The sequence below is a fragment of the Neomonachus schauinslandi genome, chromosome 15 (genome assembly GCF_002201575.2).
Source record: "Neomonachus schauinslandi chromosome 15, ASM220157v2, whole genome shotgun sequence".
Lineage (NCBI taxonomy): Eukaryota > Metazoa > Chordata > Mammalia > Carnivora > Phocidae > Neomonachus > Neomonachus schauinslandi.
Window position 1 is genome coordinate 56,130,418 of NC_058417.1, and position 16,339 is coordinate 56,146,756.

The window sequence follows — 16,339 nt, forward strand, 5'->3', positions numbered from 1 at the left end:
GAAGGGTGGATGGAAGGATTTAAGGAAAGAAGGGTGGATGGAGGGATATATGGATGGAGGGATGGATGGAAGGAAGGGTAGATGGAAGGATGGATGGATGGATGGAAGGATGGATGGATGGATGGAAGGATGGATGGATGGAAGGGTGGGGGATAGACAAGAGAAAGATCCGTAATGACTAGATGAGGAGATGATCAGTAGTACTCAGAGCCAAGGTCATAAGGTGGAGGGCCGTTACCTGTACACCAGGGTGATGCAGGTGATAAAGAAGGCTAGGCCCACAGTGAAGAGGTAGGCCAAGGGCATGCTGTAGGGCAGGCTGTCGGCCTCGCGGCTGCACTGACCACCCCCCGGGGGGGGCACACACGGCTGGCTCACTGTGCTGTTACTGTAGTAGCCGTAATACAGGACAGTGTGGGTGAAGCGGCCCTGCAGGGAGGAGGCCCCGTGCAGTCAGGGACTCTCCCCCTTCCCATCCCTGACCCAGCCTCGGGCTTCACGAGGCAGAGGGAGGGCACCCACGGGGGCAGGGCGAGGTGAAGGGCAGGGCAGGGGCAGAGAGGAGAGCACAGAGGTAGACAGAGGGCCACAGCCATCCCGGGGCTCCCCGGCCCCCCTGGACTCAGGGCAGGACGGGTATCAAGAAGAGGCTGGCTATAGCCCCCCGGGGAGTCCTGGCACAGACAGGGGCGGGGGCTCCCCGGGGGAAGCCATGCCAAGTGGGCAGAAGGCAGGGCCCCCTCCTGCAGACGCCCCCGGCCCCCCCACGGCTCCCTCGCCCTGAGGGAGCCCTCACCCCGCCGGTAAGCAGCTCCAGGCCCATGAAGCTGGGGACAGAGCCCGGGGGCGCTGGCGGCGGGAAGGCCGCCTGCACGCCCACGATGAAGGCCAGCAGCGGCAGCAGCAGGAGGGCGTTGAAGGCCAGCAGGGTCTTGAGGAAGAGGAAGTAGGAGAGCACGCTGGAGCCGAACTGGCCTCCGATCTGCTTCAGGGCGTGGCGCCACGGCTTCAGGGCTTGCAGACCCGCGAGCAGCCCGAGCCCCAGGCTGTGCAGGGCCTGTGGGCACAGAGGCAGGAAGGGAAGGGGCCCGCCCTGATCTCCCCTGATCTCGCGTGGGGGCGGGGGGGGGTGCGGGGGAGGCCAGGCTTGGAGGTGCAGGGGCAGTAGAGGGCGCTGCGGAGGGGAGGGCGGGTCTGAAGGCTGCGAGACCCCACACACAGGACAGGCACAGAAGAAAGGGGGGGGGCACCCCACCCCCGCCCGGCCGCCCTGGGCGCATCCCAGACAGGAGGGTCCTACCAGGACGCAGGCATCTCGGAGCCGGCCACAGCAGGGGAAGAGCCCACGCGGGCCCTGCCGGCCCCTCTGCTTCTCCGTCGGGGTCTGGGTCTCCTCTCTGGGGGCACAGGCCGCATCAGGGTGGGACCAGGGATGTACCCGACTCCCCCCTGGGAGCCACCTGCGGCATGCTCAGGGCCCTTCTCACCGACCGCCGAGCCCCAAGGAAGTGGGTCTCGAGACGGCCCGAGGCCGACGGGCACTGACCGCAGGCAGCGTTTCTCGGCCAGGCCCAAGGGCATTCCCCGGAGCATGTGGTTCCGCTGGGCCACCGGCAGGCCCTCCAGCTCCTTCACCAGGAGGAAGCGCTTCTCTACAGAGGATGGGGCTCTGTCAGTTCCCCGCCACACCCCTCCCTTCCTCCCTCCCTCACTCCTGCACCTGTGCCCATGACCCTGGACAAACCTGTCTGCCCCTGCCGGCCACCCCAACGCAGACCTCTGCCCACCCTCCCAGGTCTGGACGGCTGCTCTCTGCCCATAGCATCCAAGCCAGACCCCGCCGTGACCGCCGGTCTTGCTCCACTAGCTGTCTTCACTACCCCCCTCAGCCTATGAGCCCGGTGCCCCTCCTCCTGCACCCTAACTCTCCTCCTGGGTCCCCATAAGCATCTTGTTCTGACCCCCAATGCACTTGAGCCTCACCCGCCCCCCTGCTCAGCAGTGATGAGGTCCCAACCCCATCCCCTAGCACTTCCCACTATGCTCTTGTGGGGTGATGCGGGGGCCTGTAGACCCACCCCTCTCTCTCTCCCACCTTCACTACCAGCCTGGGAGGGGGCACCACTTCAACCCCAAGTGACAGACAAGGGGACACCTGGCCAGGCCTGCAAAGCGAAGCTGGCAAGCTGCCCAGAGCCCGCTCCTCCCTGCCCTGTCCATCCCCTATCACAGGGCCTCCACTAAACTGGGGAGGACACAGACAGGACCCCCGCACAGTGCCTGAGCTCCAGGCACCTGAACGCCACAGGTTACCTGGTGAAAGACCGACCCATGACACTGGCTCTGCTATGAACACTGTCCCTTGCCCTCTAGCACCTCCACACCCACCTCCCACCTCAGGGCCTTTGCACGTGCCCCTCTGTTCTAGTGTCACTTCCTCCAGGAAGCTTCCCTGGATCCCTGTCCTGCCGCGTGCCTTTCCTCAGTCTCCCTCGTCTGAGCTTGAATGTGCTCTTCCATTTGGTTGGTTCCCATCTGTTTCACTGGGCAGAAAACAAGCTGCAGGAGAGCTGGACCTGGTCCGCTCACCACCATCCCAGCCCAAAGCTGGGACCAGCGTGTGCAACACGAGCGCTCAGCGCCGGACGTTTCAGGGGCGCTGCCTGATATGGGCCAAACCCTTCACAGCCCAGCCGGCCCCCGCTGCTCTGCGCGCCCCCCCCAGTCTGGCCGGCCTGAGCTCCTCCCCACCGAGGAGGCCGCAGGGCCCACTGGCTCACCCTCCTCCTGCAGGGCCGCGGGGTCCAGCTCCAGGTCGTAGAGGCGGAGGCTGGGCCGCGCCGAGCGCCCCACGCCCTTGAGCTCCGGCCGGCTGACCCTGCGCCGCAGCCGCACCGAGCGGTTGTAGTACTGGCAGATGACAGCACCGCGGCTACGGCCTGGGGGGGGGGGGCGGTCAGGGGCAGCCCGGGCCGTGCCTCCCCGCCCCCGCCCCTCCCAGGGCCCACAGGGTCCCTTTACAAGAGACCTCAGGCACCACTGGGTTCCCAAGAGCCTATTTTTATCCCTGCGACTCGGGAGTCGTTTTTGGAACCCAGCGAGGCGCATGGGGCTGTGCCGGGCCTCCCGGCAGCGGGCGGCAGGCTGGGGGGGGCGACGGGCCCGGCCCCGCGCTGCACACACCCCCGTCTGAAACCCCCGCCGCCCAGGCGAGGCTAGAGGAGCTCACTCACCGATAGTGCGACTGGGCATGCTGGCCAAGACGCGGAGCGTGGCTGCGCTGTGTGCAAGCGCATCCTCGGGCCCCGGCAGGGCGTGCTGGCCACAGCCTAGGAAGCAGAAAGACTCGTCTGGGCGTCCTGGAGACACGGCTGGCCAGCCACCTCCCCCACCCAATCCCCACCCCAGGCCTGCGGTGGGCAGGGAAGGCTCAGTGCCCCGCCCACAGCATCAGGGCACCGGGGCCGTGCCCGGAGGGCTCACCTGAGGTCTCTGGGCCTCCAGGCCCCGGCTCCCTCTGCTGCAGCTCCAGCCCCTCCTCAGCCACCCACTGGCTCTGCTCCTGGATGAGCTGGTGGAAGGAGTCATGGACTTCACTCTCATCATAGGGGCTGGGCTCCTGGCTGCTGGGATGAGAGGGGGGCGGGAGCTCAGGATTAGGCTGACCCAGCCCTGCCCCAGCAGGGACCCCTTCCATAGGCCCTGGTCCAGGTGGCCTCTCCCAGGAAGGGGGTGGGGGGGAGGGGAACGTCTCTGCCCTCCGGCCCCCCCAGCCCCAGCGCACTTACCTGTGGTCCTCTGGGGTCTCGGGAACATTGAGGACAAAGTTCAGCGGCTGGGCCATGTCTGTGACCCACGCCCAGCCGGTCTGCAAACCTAGAGCAGCTCAGAGCCCCGGCGCAGCCTCCAAAGCCTCCCGCTGCCCATCTGATGAGACAGGGAGTGGTGTACCAAGGTTGGCCCTCGGTGCCTGGTGCCCCGCCAAACTACCCACTCCCTGGGGGCCGTGGGGGGTGCCCACAGCCTAGGCCGCCTGAGCCCCTGCCTGCCCCCATCCACTGCCAAACACGTGGTCAGGTTAGTGACCCCAAATAAGCCTCATGCCAGAATGGACCAAGAGGGAGTCCCTTCCACTGCCTGAGGGAGAGCGGCAGGAAGAAGGGGGTTCTGAGCAGTCCCCATCGGTTTCCTCTATGGCGCCAGTCCCTGGGAAGGCGGAAGGGGGTGGGTGTCTGTGGGCACAGCCCCAGGTATCCACCGCCCTCCTGGTGAAGAAGTTCAGGGCAAGCTCCCAGACCTTCCTGTGCCGGCCCTGTAACCCCAGAGCACTTCCTCTCACAGGAAGCCCCTCCCACGGCTAGCCCCTCCCACGGCTAGCCCCCCCCACGGGGGGCGGGGCTCCTCCAGCGGGCCGCCACCCAATGCTGCTGGCCCTCACCTCCCCAAACAGGGATCACTGCCCTCCACACTGGGCTGGGCTGGGGCGCTGCAAGGTCACCAGTTCTCAGGAGACCAACTCCCCTACATTCCATCACCCCAGGGGCGGGCCAGGGCAGCTGGCTGGGGGAAGGGAGACTGGGCGTTAAACAGGCCGCCTTTGTGCAGCCTTTGTCCAGGCAGAGGGCTCTGCCATCGCCTGGGACAACTGGAACCAGGGCAGCCTTGTCTGGGCTCTTCACCCTGTGGGAGTGGCCCGGGGCCCAGCCCTGCGTCTGCCCTGTCTTCGGTCTTCCTCCACCCTGTTGTCCCCCCGGGGGGATCTCAGCATTCAGAAAAGTTGGCTCTGCTCAAGGGGGCCTCCTGGGGCAAGGCCAGGATGCCCAGTGTCCTCACTTAGGGGCATGCAGGACGTCCAGTCTCTGAACCCAGGCCCCACACCATCCAAGCCCCTTCCGCTCCCTCCAGCAGGGGCAGGGGGAAGGGGGGACCAGCAGAGAGATGATGGGTCGGCTGAATCGGGAAAACAGCTGGAGGTGAAGCTGATGATGTGCCCCCCAATCCTGTCCCTAGAGCTAGAATCCCTTCCTCCGCAGACCCTCAAGCCTCTCCCACACACCCCTTTGGGGGGCAGGGGGAGGTAGTGGGGAGGTGGGAACTGTTCAGAGGCTTGGAACCCGGCAGCCTGCCTAGGGGTAGGGGCTCATCTGGGCTCACCCAGGCACTGCCTACGACTTCTGCCCAGCTGACACCCAGCGCCCGGACAGCCGACCCCAGGCCGGGGCAGGTCCGGCAGAGTTTCCGGGGCACACCATTCCTGAGCCCTGAGCCAGGTGGGGAGGGGCAGGGTGGGGCGCGTCTCCGGGAACCCCACCCCGGCCGGCAGCGAGTCCTCTGGGAGCCGCAGCTGTCGGGGAAGGGCCGCAGCCCAGCCGCGGAGCCCAGGGGCGGCAGCAAGGCCGGGCGCCCCTCGACCCCTCTCCGCGCCAGCCTCCCGCTCCCCCGCCCCGGGCCAGTGGTACCGGCCCGCGCGACCCGGCCGGGCCCCGGGGCGTCACCACTGCCCTCTCCGCTGGGGCGGCCGGCCGGGAGGCGTCAGGCCTTTGGCGCGGGAACTCCCCGCCCCGTGGCCCCGGGGGCCCCAGGGACTGGGAAGCGGGTGAGGCGGCCGCCGCAGGGGAAGTGGCTGGGCCGGGGGGACCCGGGCACCGCCCCCAAGCCCAGGGCCGCGGCTCCGCCCGGACCGGCACCCCGATCCCCGCCGCTTACCTGGGAGGCGCGGGGGAGGAGGGGCCCTGCGCGCCCGCCAGCCGCTCACCTGTCCCCGGAACCGCGGTCCGGGCTCCACCACCTGGGGGCAGGGGCGCGGGGTCAGGGGGAGGGAGTGACGGGGGGAGGGCCCAGGGGGCGACCTGGGACCGCCGCGGGACTGATGGGGCCCGAGGGAGCTGCGCCGCCCAGCCCCCGCCCACGTGGTGGCGGGCCTCCGGCGTCACGTGACCCGGCGCGCCCCGCGCCCTCGGGCGACCTTGCCCTCTCCCTGCCGACTTCCGACCCCGTCTCCACCTCACCCCGCCGTCTGAGCTGGGTGCGGACGGCCGAGCGTCTGGGTCTACTCCAGTCTCAGTCTGAGTCCAGTGTGTCAGTGGGACTCAGTTTCCCCAAGTTTCAAATGGGGACAATAATTCCCCACCCGCCCATTTCCCAGGGCAATTATCAAAATAACACGCTGCTGCAAAGCCCCACTGATACAGCGCCTTTCGACACTGGATTGGGTAACCCTTTCCTCCACACAACCTCCTGCTGACAAACGACTTCCCAAGCAGGCTCAGGACCCGGGTTATCACCCCCCCTCTGGTCCGGGCGTGGTTTCTGTCACCGGTCAGACCACAGTTCTGGCGCACTTCCTGTGTGCTAGGTGGGGAGGAGGGGCAAGCCCCAGGAAAGCCTGACACTGTGACTGTCCCCTCTGCTGGTTTCTTAGTTACTCCCATAAGCCAGGGAGGTGGACACCTACTCCCTGCTTCACAGATGAGCAAACAGGTGGAGACGTTCATCAGCCCCTTGGGGTGTCCTCTGCCAGGGCTTGAGTCTGGTCCACCCCGGAGCTCCACAAGAAACCTGACTTTGAGAAAGCCTGGCAGGTCAGAGGGGAGGCTCCCAGAGATTGGAATGAGAATGGGTGGGATTTGGACAGTGGGGGGGGGGGACCGTCCAGGTGGGGGGAAGCCTTGAGAGGCAGGCAGGGTGGAGGGCAGAAAGGAAGGAGAGAGCCCTCCTGGAGGGGAGAACAGGTGGGCAAAGCCAGGATTCCCAAATGAAAAGATGTAATGCAAGTGGTAAAGGGGTCTGCAGACCTGAAGTTGGACAAAGTTGGAGGGGTCAGCGTTGGGGCTTTTTTTGCAGCTGTCAGTGGGGTCCTCAGATGGGTTACTTCAGGCTGGATCTTGGCACAAGGCACCTCCGCATGAAGACGGGGCCTGCCCAGCCCTTGCCTCTCCCCACACTGATGCCCCTCCCTGCACACCCTGCTCCAGCCATGTGGTACTCGCATGACCCTGGCCCAACTTGCAGGTCACCTCCTGTGGGAAGCCTTCCTGGTTGAACCCTGTTGGAGCCCTTGCCACTTCCTGTTGACATATTCTTTTGCTGGTCTGTTCACCCTGCCCCCACTCTCTGAGCCCACTGTGTGTTGGGCACCAGCACCCAGCTTGGAGCCTGGCATAAAGGAGGGGCTTGGAAAATGAGGGGATCCAGGCAGGGATGCAGAGAAGCTACCAGAACTCAGCTGGATGGACTGGGCCCTGAAGGAGGTGGAGAGGGAGCAAGGAGGAAAGGGGATCCCAGGAGAGAGAAACGGCCAAGATGGCTCTGAAACATCTTGCCTAGCAGGAACGAATGGCACGGATTCCTGAGCCCTTACTGTGGGCCAGACTCTAAGTCCCTGAAGTGCCAGTGACCCAGGCGGGAAGCTGAGGATTAACGCCAAAGGCTTCTGGAAACTGAGCAGCCTGAAGTGATGGGGCCCACCCATTCTGTCACTATCTCGCTCTCCCCCCAGGACAATCTGCCACGGGCAGATAAGCGGCCAGGCCCCAGCTCGGGCTCCCCAGGCGTAAAGGGACCGAGCACGCAGGAGCGGCGGGGAGGGATGGGCGGGACACCCCCCACCCCCACCTCCTACCCCCTGGACGACCCCGACCCCGCGGGCCCCACCTGCCCGCCTGCCCGAGCGCCACAGGAAGTGGGGGCCCCATTGAAAGCGAAGGAAGCTGTCGAGGTGGGGGCGAGAAGTGCAGGGGGGAGGAGATGGCGGGAGAGCTGGGGTTCCTGTCATGTGACCCCTCCCCCGGCTCCCTCACAGTCCCGCCGGACGTGGCGGGAGCCGGTCCAACGAGGGGGCTCCTCCGTGGACTTGGTCCCTTGTCCCCAGGTGAGCTGGGTGCAGAGTGGGGGGAAGAGGCAGAGCACGAGGGGGTGAAAGAGAGAACCGAGGGGGTGGGGCTGCTGAGGGATAGTGGTTATGGCCGCCGCGCTAGGGTCCCCTCCCCAAGTCTGGGGGCTGTAGCCACGCCTCCTCATCTGCGGTTCCCCGGGGAGCGGGGCAGACCCAGTCCTGGGGGCTGGACCCCAGGTAGCAGGCGCAAGGGGGTCCCAGCACATCCAAATCCCGCAGGATATGGATTCTAGGAACTGTCAGGGTTTGGGACAGGGGCCTGTTCCCACTACTGGGAGAAGTAGCAAGGGGAGAAGAGCTGGAATTGTCTTGCCGAGGGGTGACCCCGAAGGCCTTTGGCCACAGGCAGCAGGTGTGACTGGGGTGCAGCAGCTTTGGACCCCATCGCACTTATCTGTGGCCACACCTGGCTTTGTCTTTGTCTGGGACAGTCCCATCTTTCCATGCCCTTTGGACCTTTCTCCCCATTGACAAACAGGGAAACTGAGGCCTCTGGCAGTGTGTTGCTTTGAGATGTGGACGGGGACCCAGTCCAGATCTGCTCCAACTGAATTCTCTCTCTTCATCTCTGGCTGTGCCAGGGCCAAGAGCCTGAAGCTCACCCAGCAGGCACCCCACGTCTCTTCTAGGAGGTGGGGGATTGTAGCCCAGCGCCCCCAGCCCCAACCCCATGGCAGAGATGCTGAGGCAGTGGTCAGTGCAGTCCGGCCAGGCCCTCGTGGAGCCAGAACCTGAGCCAGGGGCCGAGGAGCTATGGGAGCAGGAGATGGAGCGGCTGTGGTCCTCCCAGGCCCTGGTGCGGGAGCTGCCCTATGCCATGGTGGACAAGCGCCTCATCCGGTGGGTTCCCCAGGGCGGGACACGGTGGGGGCCAGATGGTGGTGGAGCACCGACAGGATGCACCTGTTGGATGCGGGTGGAAGTCACCCGCAGTGGGAAGGCTCCTCTGGCCCTTGGCATTGCTCTGCCTGGCCTGGTGGGCACAGTGGGTGACTCAAGGCCGCCCCCGTCATCACCCCATCCCAGGCAGCTGCGGGAGCCCGAGGGGGTGAAGACCTCTTGCTGGCAGCGATGGCGGAGCAGGCGGCAGACTGCGGGACGGCGCCTCGGGGAGGCGGCGCAGCGGCTGGCCCGGGGCTTTGGGCTCTGGGAAGGGGCTCTCTACGAGATAGGGGGTAGGACCCGCACCCCCACCTCCCCCCTCCCCCCTCTGGAGTCTCAATGTCCGGTTTAGAAACCCGAGGCCACCATCCCGCTTGCCATTGTCCCTTCCGCCCCCACCAAACAACCCCCCCACCACCAAACAACGCCCCCCATCCTTTCACGCCCCCGTTTGGCCCAGAGCCGGGGCGCAAAACTAGGCAGATGACAGCACCCCCTGGTGGCTCTCAGAGGTACTGCTAGGGGAGCCTCCAGGACTCGGCCATTGATCCGAGGTCCAGGCAGGCCTGGTCACCCCCACCCTGCTAGGTTGGTCGCCCTCGGATTCTCAGCTGCGCTCCTGGCTTGGTGCGGCTCTGAAGGACCTGCTGCTCTCCTCATAGGCCTCTTTGGCACCGGAATCCAGGCCTACTTCACCTTCCTTCGCTTCCTGCTGCTGCTCAACCTTCTGACCCTGCTTCTCACTGCCGGCTTCGTCCTGCTGCCCCTGGTCTGGCTCCGCCCCCCCGACACAGGCCCCTCCCTTAACTTCAGTGAGTGCCCAGCCCACCAAGGGAATAAAGTCCTGGAGTGCGCACCTGCACCCTGAGGACCCTGAGGGGCTGGTCCAGGGCTCAGAATGTTGGGACAGCCCTGACCCTCTGTGTCCCAATCCTGGGCATCGTCCTGCTTGGGTCCACCCCGGGTACTCTCCCTGACCGTGCCTTGTGCATGCCTGACACCTCTTCAGGGCCCTGCTCAGACCGCCCCAGGATGGGGGGGGGGTGCTGTGGAGTAGATAGGGACAGAGCCTCACCAATGCCTTGGGGTCCCTTCCCTACTGGTCCCCTCTCCCTCCTGACAGCCCTCCAGTGCCCTGGTAGCCTCCAGCCCCAGACTGGTGTTCCCAGATTCCACAATCAACTTTGGAATGTTTTAACCGGCAGGGTAAGTGGGCTCCGTCTTGGCTCTGCACCAGGAGGGCTGGAGGACCTGGAGAACTGGCCCCAGGGGACCGCAGTCTCAGAGGACCCCCATCCCTCCAAAGACATTTTGGCTTTGAGGGGAACAGTTTTACATAAACAGGCTGGCAGGGACAGTGATGGGGTCAGAGAGAGGTTGAGGCCAGTATGCACAGCCCAGGGCCATGGTCATCTGTGCATGGCCCTCAGGACCCAGCTGGGGTGGGGGTGCAAAGGACAGAGGGGAAAAGTGTCAGGGCCTGTGGGATAAGCACCACCCCACCCTCATCTCTGGAAGCCACTGAGTGGTTGCCATGCAAACTCCTGTATTCCAGTCCTGTCTCTTCCTCAAAGCTGTGCGGCCTTGGGCAAGTTGCTAACTGCTCTGGGACTGTGACATGGGGATGCTCTCCCTCCCTCCCTGATGAGGATTCTGTGAGAGTTAGAGAGTGAAGACATGGGAAGCACTTAGCACACAGCCCGCATGACCCGGTTATCATTGTCCACATCCCCAGGCCTTCACCAACACCTACCTCTTCTATGGCGCCTACCGGGCGGGGCCCGAGAGCAGCTCGGCGTACAGCATCCGCCTGGCCTACCTCCTGAGCCCCCTGGCCTGCCTGCTGCTCTGCTTCTCTGGGATTCTGCAGCGGTGAGAGCGGAGCGCCTGGTCACCCCTCCCTTGGCGTGGCACCCCCAAAGTAGCAGGAGGGCCCTGGCCTCTGTTCAGGCAGGCTCATCGGTGGTTTCAGGGCCTGGACGGTGTGTCCCCAGCTGCAGGGCTCAGGGACACCGCCCCTGTACCCCCACTCCTGACCCAAGCCTGCACCCGGGACCATCAGGGGCTTCCCACCCCAGACCGGAGCCAAGGCGGAGGCCCCTCCCCCATGGGCCCCGACCTCCTGCCCCCTCCAGGATGGTGAAGGGGCTGCCACAGAGGCTGTTTCTGGGCCAAGACTACAAGTCGCCCGTCAGTGTCAAAGTGTTCTCCTCCTGGGACTTCTGTATCCGGGGACAGGAAGCAGCCACCATCAAGCAGCATGAGATCAGCAACGAGTTCAAGGTGTGTGTGAGGGTCCGGTGTGTGCACGTGGATGCGTGGACGAGCATGTGTGACTATGCACGTGAGTGGGTGTGGTTTGGGAGTGTGCGCTCACCTGCCCCAGGGTCACACCAGCCTTGCCTGGATCCTGGCAGCCTGTCTCCCCACGAACACTGACCTGGACCTGACCACCCCCTACCCCCCCTCCGTGCAGCACCCTGCCGGCCAGGGCCGGCCCTGACCGTCTGTGTCCCCACCCCCGTGACAGGTGGAGCTGGAGGAAAGGCGTCGGCTGCTGCTGGTGCAGCAGGAGACCCGGACCCAGAGGGCCTGCCACCTGCTCACCTACCTGCGGGTCAATGTCCTCATCGGGCTCCTGGTGGCTGGAGCCATCAGTGCCATCTTCTGGGCCACCAAGTACTCGCAGGACAACAAAGAGGTGCCAGGCCATGGACATGCATTCATTTAATCCTGGCCAGAACTCTGGCAGGAGACAGGATGGTCCCACTTGGCAGATGAGCAAGCTGAGGCTCAGAGAGGTTGACGCAATTTGCCTAAGGTCATGACCGGCCAGACCGCCTCTACCTGTGATATCCCCCAACCGCCATGCTGCCTCTGGAATAGTCCGTGGGCTTCCTGATGGCAGGCCTGCACCAGGGGGACACTTGAGGGGGCTATAGGGCATGAGGGTGCTGCTGGGGGCCCTCCAGCCCCTGGGTACCCCCTTACCTGCTTTTCCCCTACAGGAGTCCCTGTTTGTGCTGCTCCAGTACCTGCCCCCTGGGGTCATCGCCCTGGTCAACTTTCTGGGGCCCCTGCTCTTTGTTTTCCTCATCCAGCTGGAGAACTACCCTCCCAACACGGAGGTCAACCTCGCCCTCATCTGGTGAGTGCCACCATTGGGGGTGACGGGTGGGACAGCATGTGGAGGGTCGGGGAAGGAGGGTGCCGTGTCCTGCTGTCCATCTGGGCCATTACCAGGTACCAGGGCGCCTGAGCAAGGGAGGGCATGCAGGAACTTCCAGAAAACACCATCTCAGGAGCCTCCATCTAAGGTTTTCTGGTACCTTCCATCCAAAGCCAGCCAGCAGCCCGTGCCACGCACCAGCCATTCAGAGGGGCCAGTGACAAAACAGCCAGAGGGGGTTGGGAGCCAGCTACGCACACAGGGAAACCAGGAGTATGGGAGGCACCCAGCTCCCATACGCCCCAAGGGTTTACGGCCCTTGACAACCTTCACATGACCTGTGAAGTGGGGACCATCCTCAGCCCCCATTTGACAGATGAGGAAACTGAGGCTCTAAGGGATCAATGCCTCAGCCAAAGGCAAACTCACTATGCCTGCTGGATGTGTGTTCACGTGCAAGCCCTCCTCCAGCCCCATGCTCTGCTCTGCCCCTCTCAGGACCAGGATCCTGCCTTGGACCCGAAGCCCCTCTCTGAGCTCCCCCCCCCCCCTGAACCCCCGCTCTGCTTTTCTGTCTGCCCCGCCCCCCCCCCACTTGGCTGTCTGCTTTCCCTTCTGCTTCCCTAGTGCAGAAGCTGTTGGAGCCCATTCAGCTTTCCTGCAAGGTTGACTATGGTTTGAAGCTTTATTTTGGGAGCAGGTAGTAACACATGCACATGGTAAAAAGTTCAAAATGCTCCAAAGGATGAAAGATTTAAAAAATCAACGCCCTCCCACCACTTTGCCTCCCAGGCTCCCTCAACAGAAGACCCACCATTCCCAGGCAGACTTCTGTTGCCTGTCATCACTGAAAGTCCACACTTAGATATAATGGGCATGTGACAGTTTGGGGGTAAGCCATCCTACCTGTGTGGTCCAGTGCTGCATTATTTAGTGGTGATGCTCATGTGTGTGACGCATGAGACGGTGTAAGTGGGCTAGGGCGTTAATAGGCAGGAGATGAAAGATCTCCCCTGCTATAAGAATATGAAAGGCCCATATGTGCCTGCAAAACTCCAAACTGAGTGGGTGGGGGAGGGTAGCTGGACTCCACAGTGTTTGCCAAACTGATTTAAAAAACAGAACCCTTCTCTCGTGAATCATCTGGAGGCCAAGATTCTGGGGAACACACTTTGGGAAAGATTGCCACGGACAGAGCAGGTTGGAAGGAGGCTGGGCTCTGGATTTAGAGGGGGCTGGACCCAGAAGAGACATGATCTCAGAGAGAGCTCGGCCACACATGTAACGTGGGTGGAATGCGCCCATGCACCTGAGCCCCTCCCCCTGACACCGTCCCGCCCCCCAGGTGCGTCGTGCTGAAGCTGGCCAGCCTGGGAATGTTCTCCTTCTCTCTGGGCCAGACCGTGCTGTGCCTTGGCACGAACAAGACCAGCTGTGTGTCCTACGGCTACAACGCCTGTGATTACCAGGTGGCTGGTGGCTCCATCAAAGCCTGTCCCTCCTGTCCCTCTCCAGTCTCACCTTTGCGCGAGAGCAGCACACCTCCAGGGGGCGCCGTTCACAGCACACGATGCACTCGCTGTGGGGTCTCCCTGCTCAGATCTCACCCCGGAGGCCCGGGTTCTAACTTAGCAATCATATCAGGTCCAGGCCAGGCTCCTACACCACAGAGGCCCCCAGTGGGTGGGTAAGGGGCAGCTGGGGACTGGGGGTGACAGGACCCCCCCCCCCCCCGCTCCAGTGCTGGGAGAACGCGGTCGGGGAAGAGCTGTACAAGCTGAGCATCTTCAACTTCCTTCTCACGGTGGCCTTTGCCTTCTTTGTCAGCCTGCCTAGGAGGTGAGACATGGGGCCCCCCCACGGTGGGGAGAACGGGGCTTGTCTGGGGGTGGCCGCTGGCCACGGCCAAGGGTGAGCAGTTCTTCCCACGTGTCTCTGTGTGAGTGAGTGTGGGGTGGTCAGTGGTCGTGACTGATGTGGGTGCCGGGACACTCCCCGCCCCCAGGCTGCTGGTGGAGCGGTTCTCGGGCCCGTTCTGGGCCTGGCTGGACCGGGAAGAATTCCTGGTGCCCAAGAATGTCCTGGACATTGTGGCGGGGCAGACCATCACCTGGATGGGCCTCTTCTACTGCCCCCTGCTGCCCCTGCTCAACAGCGTCTTCATCTTCCTCACCTTCTACATCAAGAAGGTGAGCGCTCGCGGGCTGGGAGAGGGCCCAGTGCACCTGCGTGGGCGCGTGGAGTCCCCATCAGCCAGGCAGGTCTCACGTCCTGCTTCTGCCCGCCCCCTCAGCGTCACTTCCCTGGGCCTCGGGCTCCTTGGCATCTGCGAACTGGCTAACGACCCCCATGTGCCGTTTGCCCCCAGTACACCCTCATGAGGAACTCCAAGGCCTCTCCTCGGCGATTCCGCGCCTCCAGCTCCACCTTCTTCTTCCAGCTGGTGCTCATCCTGGGCCTGCTCCTGGCCGTCATGCCCCTGGGCTATGTGGTCAGCAGGTGAGGGCCGCAGAGGCGCCTGCAGCTGGTGGGCAGGGAGCTCCTCACCCGGGGCCCTGACACCAGCCCGACTCTGGCTGTCTCTACCCAGCATCCGCTCCTCCTGGGACTGTGGCCTCTTCACCAACTACTCGGCCCCCTGGCAGGTGGTCCCAGAGCTGGTGGCCCTCCGGCTCCCGCCCCCTGGCCAGCGCGTCCTCCACTACCTCGGCTCCCACGCCTTCAGCTTCCCCTTCCTCATCCTGCTCAGGTGCCTCTCAGGGCAGCATGGGCCAAGGGAGGGCACACCTGGGAGGGGGTCCTTCCTTCGATGGGCACCCCCAGGCAGTCTCATGGGATCTCATGGGGGCCAGACAAGGACAGGCAGGAGGCAGGGTCCCAGAGGACGGGGCATGGGCCCAAAGACAGGTAGCCCTGGGTAGCGCCCTCAGCATGTCACCTGTGAAGTAGGTACTATATATGATCAAGGAGGAAACACAGTGCCTCCTGCAGACACACTGAAAACCTGTCCTGGGGAGGAGAGGGGCTGCCTGCGGAGCAAGGAGAGGAGAGATAAAGGGGTCTGCAGAGACAAGAACCCCAGGAGGCATTTTGAAGAAACTGAGGTGGGGAGAGAGAAAGGAGGGGGAGGCGCCTGCCATCCAGGGATGACTGACCTTGGATCCCTATCTGTCCAAAGCCTTGTCCTGACGGTTTGCGTCTCCCAGTCCCAGGCCAATGCGAGGGCCATCCAGGCGCTCCGGAAGCAGCTGGTGTGGGTGAGTGTCCGCTGGGCTGGGGAGGGGCCAGACCTCGCCCTGGAGTGTGGCCTCAGGCTGGGAGCCACGTGACGGGAGTATGGCCTTAGGCTTGGGACACGGTTTGTAGTTGATAGGATGCTACAGCGGGAGCATCACCCGCATCAACTAGCAGCAGAGCTGACATTCGAACTCCGGCTCTAGGTGGCGGGCGTGGGCAGGCCCCTGGTGGGGGCGTGGTCTCGGACCGGGCGGGGGCGGAACCCGGGCGGGGCGGGGCCTATTCTGGGGGCGGGACTCTTGAGGGAGGGGCGTGGTCTTTGGCTTAGCTGGGGCGGGACCTGAGGGCCGACTGGAGGCGGAACCGTGGCGGGGCGTGGTCTCGTTGTGGGGCGTGGCCTCTGGTTGGGGGCGCGGCTTGTGCTGGGCGGGGCCTCGGGCGGGGGCCTGGCAGGGGACCCGGAACCGCGGACCGCGGAGCTGCGGCCGGCTCTTGGGAGGAGGCGCCGCTCGTAACCGGTCGCTCGCTCCCCACCCCGTCCCCACAGCAAGTCCAGGAGAAGTGGCACCTGGTGGAGGACCTGTCGCGGCTGCTACCGGAGCCGGGCTCCGGCGGTTCTGTGGGGCCCGAGTCCCCTCACTCCAGAGCTTCGCGCCCGCGGTCCTTCTGCCCTGGATTCCCGTGCCCCGGCTCCCCGGGCCCCGGGGTCCCCAGGCCGGGACCTTGTCTCGAGGATCCCGCCAGGCCAGGCGGTGCCCCGGTCCCCGCCCCTAGATTCCGCTTCCCCAGCGGCTCAGAGCTGTAGCACCCACCCCGGCTTCCTCCCGGAGCCTCCCCAGGGCCCGATCTACCTCCCCCTCACCAGAGTGCCCCGGGCCCCAAGCTCCTGCCCCCTGGTGACCGTCGCTCTCAGTGGGCCCTCCAGCAGGACGGGGTAGAGCCCAGGGGCAGCAGGAAGAAAATATGGGAAGTTGTATTTATATTTTTACCTCAGTCCTGTAAAGTTTCTGTTTTTGTTGAATGTTTTATAATATACATAATATATGAGTAGAGTAACCCCTGAATGCAATTCATAAATACACATCCATGGGGGGGGGGGTGTTCAGAAGTGCTCCCACTGTGGGGAGCACCACTGCAACATCTGCGGGAAGGGCAAG

The 16,339-nt window shown here is 64.3% G+C and overlaps 2 protein-coding genes across 11 annotated transcripts in view; one reads left to right on the forward strand and one right to left on the reverse strand.

Annotated features, from left to right (window-relative positions):
- The window catches only part of TMC6 (transmembrane channel like 6), a 15,346-nt gene extending 9,494 nt beyond the window's left edge, over positions 1 to 5,852 (reverse strand). For 2 of the 10 annotated variants that reach the window (XM_021680954.1, XM_021680953.1), the window contains exons 1-8: positions 3,789 to 4,048; positions 3,484 to 3,626; positions 3,234 to 3,329; positions 2,781 to 2,939; positions 1,547 to 1,652; positions 1,301 to 1,397; positions 797 to 1,057; positions 239 to 429 (exon numbers count right to left, since the gene is read on the reverse strand). In XM_021680954.1, coding sequence (XP_021536629.1) covers positions 239 to 429; positions 797 to 1,057; positions 1,301 to 1,397; positions 1,547 to 1,652; positions 2,781 to 2,939; positions 3,234 to 3,329; positions 3,484 to 3,626; positions 3,789 to 3,844 — 1,109 coding nt within the window. In that variant the 5' untranslated portion in view covers positions 3,845 to 4,048. Of the gene's footprint in view, positions 1 to 238; positions 430 to 796; positions 1,058 to 1,300; positions 1,398 to 1,546; positions 1,653 to 2,780; positions 2,940 to 3,233; positions 3,330 to 3,483; positions 3,627 to 3,788; positions 4,054 to 5,154; positions 5,183 to 5,706 lie in introns of those variants that run through there. The other 8 variants (XM_021680955.2, XM_021680947.1, XM_044921947.1 and 5 more) reach the window with 7 other exon arrangements.
- Positions 5,853 to 8,573: 2,721 nt separating this feature from the next.
- Positions 8,574 to 16,193, forward strand: TMC8 (transmembrane channel like 8). The gene is made up of 15 exons (XM_044921667.1): positions 8,574 to 8,734; positions 8,921 to 9,069; positions 9,439 to 9,588; positions 9,900 to 9,982; positions 10,512 to 10,648; positions 10,912 to 11,059; positions 11,307 to 11,477; positions 11,785 to 11,924; positions 13,291 to 13,414; positions 13,687 to 13,784; positions 13,951 to 14,134; positions 14,314 to 14,444; positions 14,536 to 14,694; positions 15,124 to 15,202; positions 15,730 to 16,193. Exons 1-15 carry the CDS (start codon positions 8,574 to 8,576, stop codon positions 15,985 to 15,987), a joined length of 2,172 nt encoding a protein of 723 aa, XP_044777602.1. The 3' UTR covers positions 15,988 to 16,193.
- Positions 16,194 to 16,339: the final 146 nt, after the last annotated feature.

Excerpts from the sequence above, each read along its gene's own strand:
- TMC8 (XM_044921667.1), top strand. The coding sequence starts at position 8,574 with ATGCTGAGGCAGTGGTCAGTGCAGTCCGGCCAGGCCCTCGTGGAGCCA. Across the intron at positions 13,415-13,686 it reads ACAACGCCTGTGATTACCAG|TGCTGGGAGAACGCGGTCGG; the intron begins GTGGCTGGTGGC and ends CCCCCGCTCCAG. Across the intron at positions 13,785-13,950 it reads TTTGTCAGCCTGCCTAGGAG|GCTGCTGGTGGAGCGGTTCT; the intron begins GTGAGACATGGG and ends CCCCGCCCCCAG.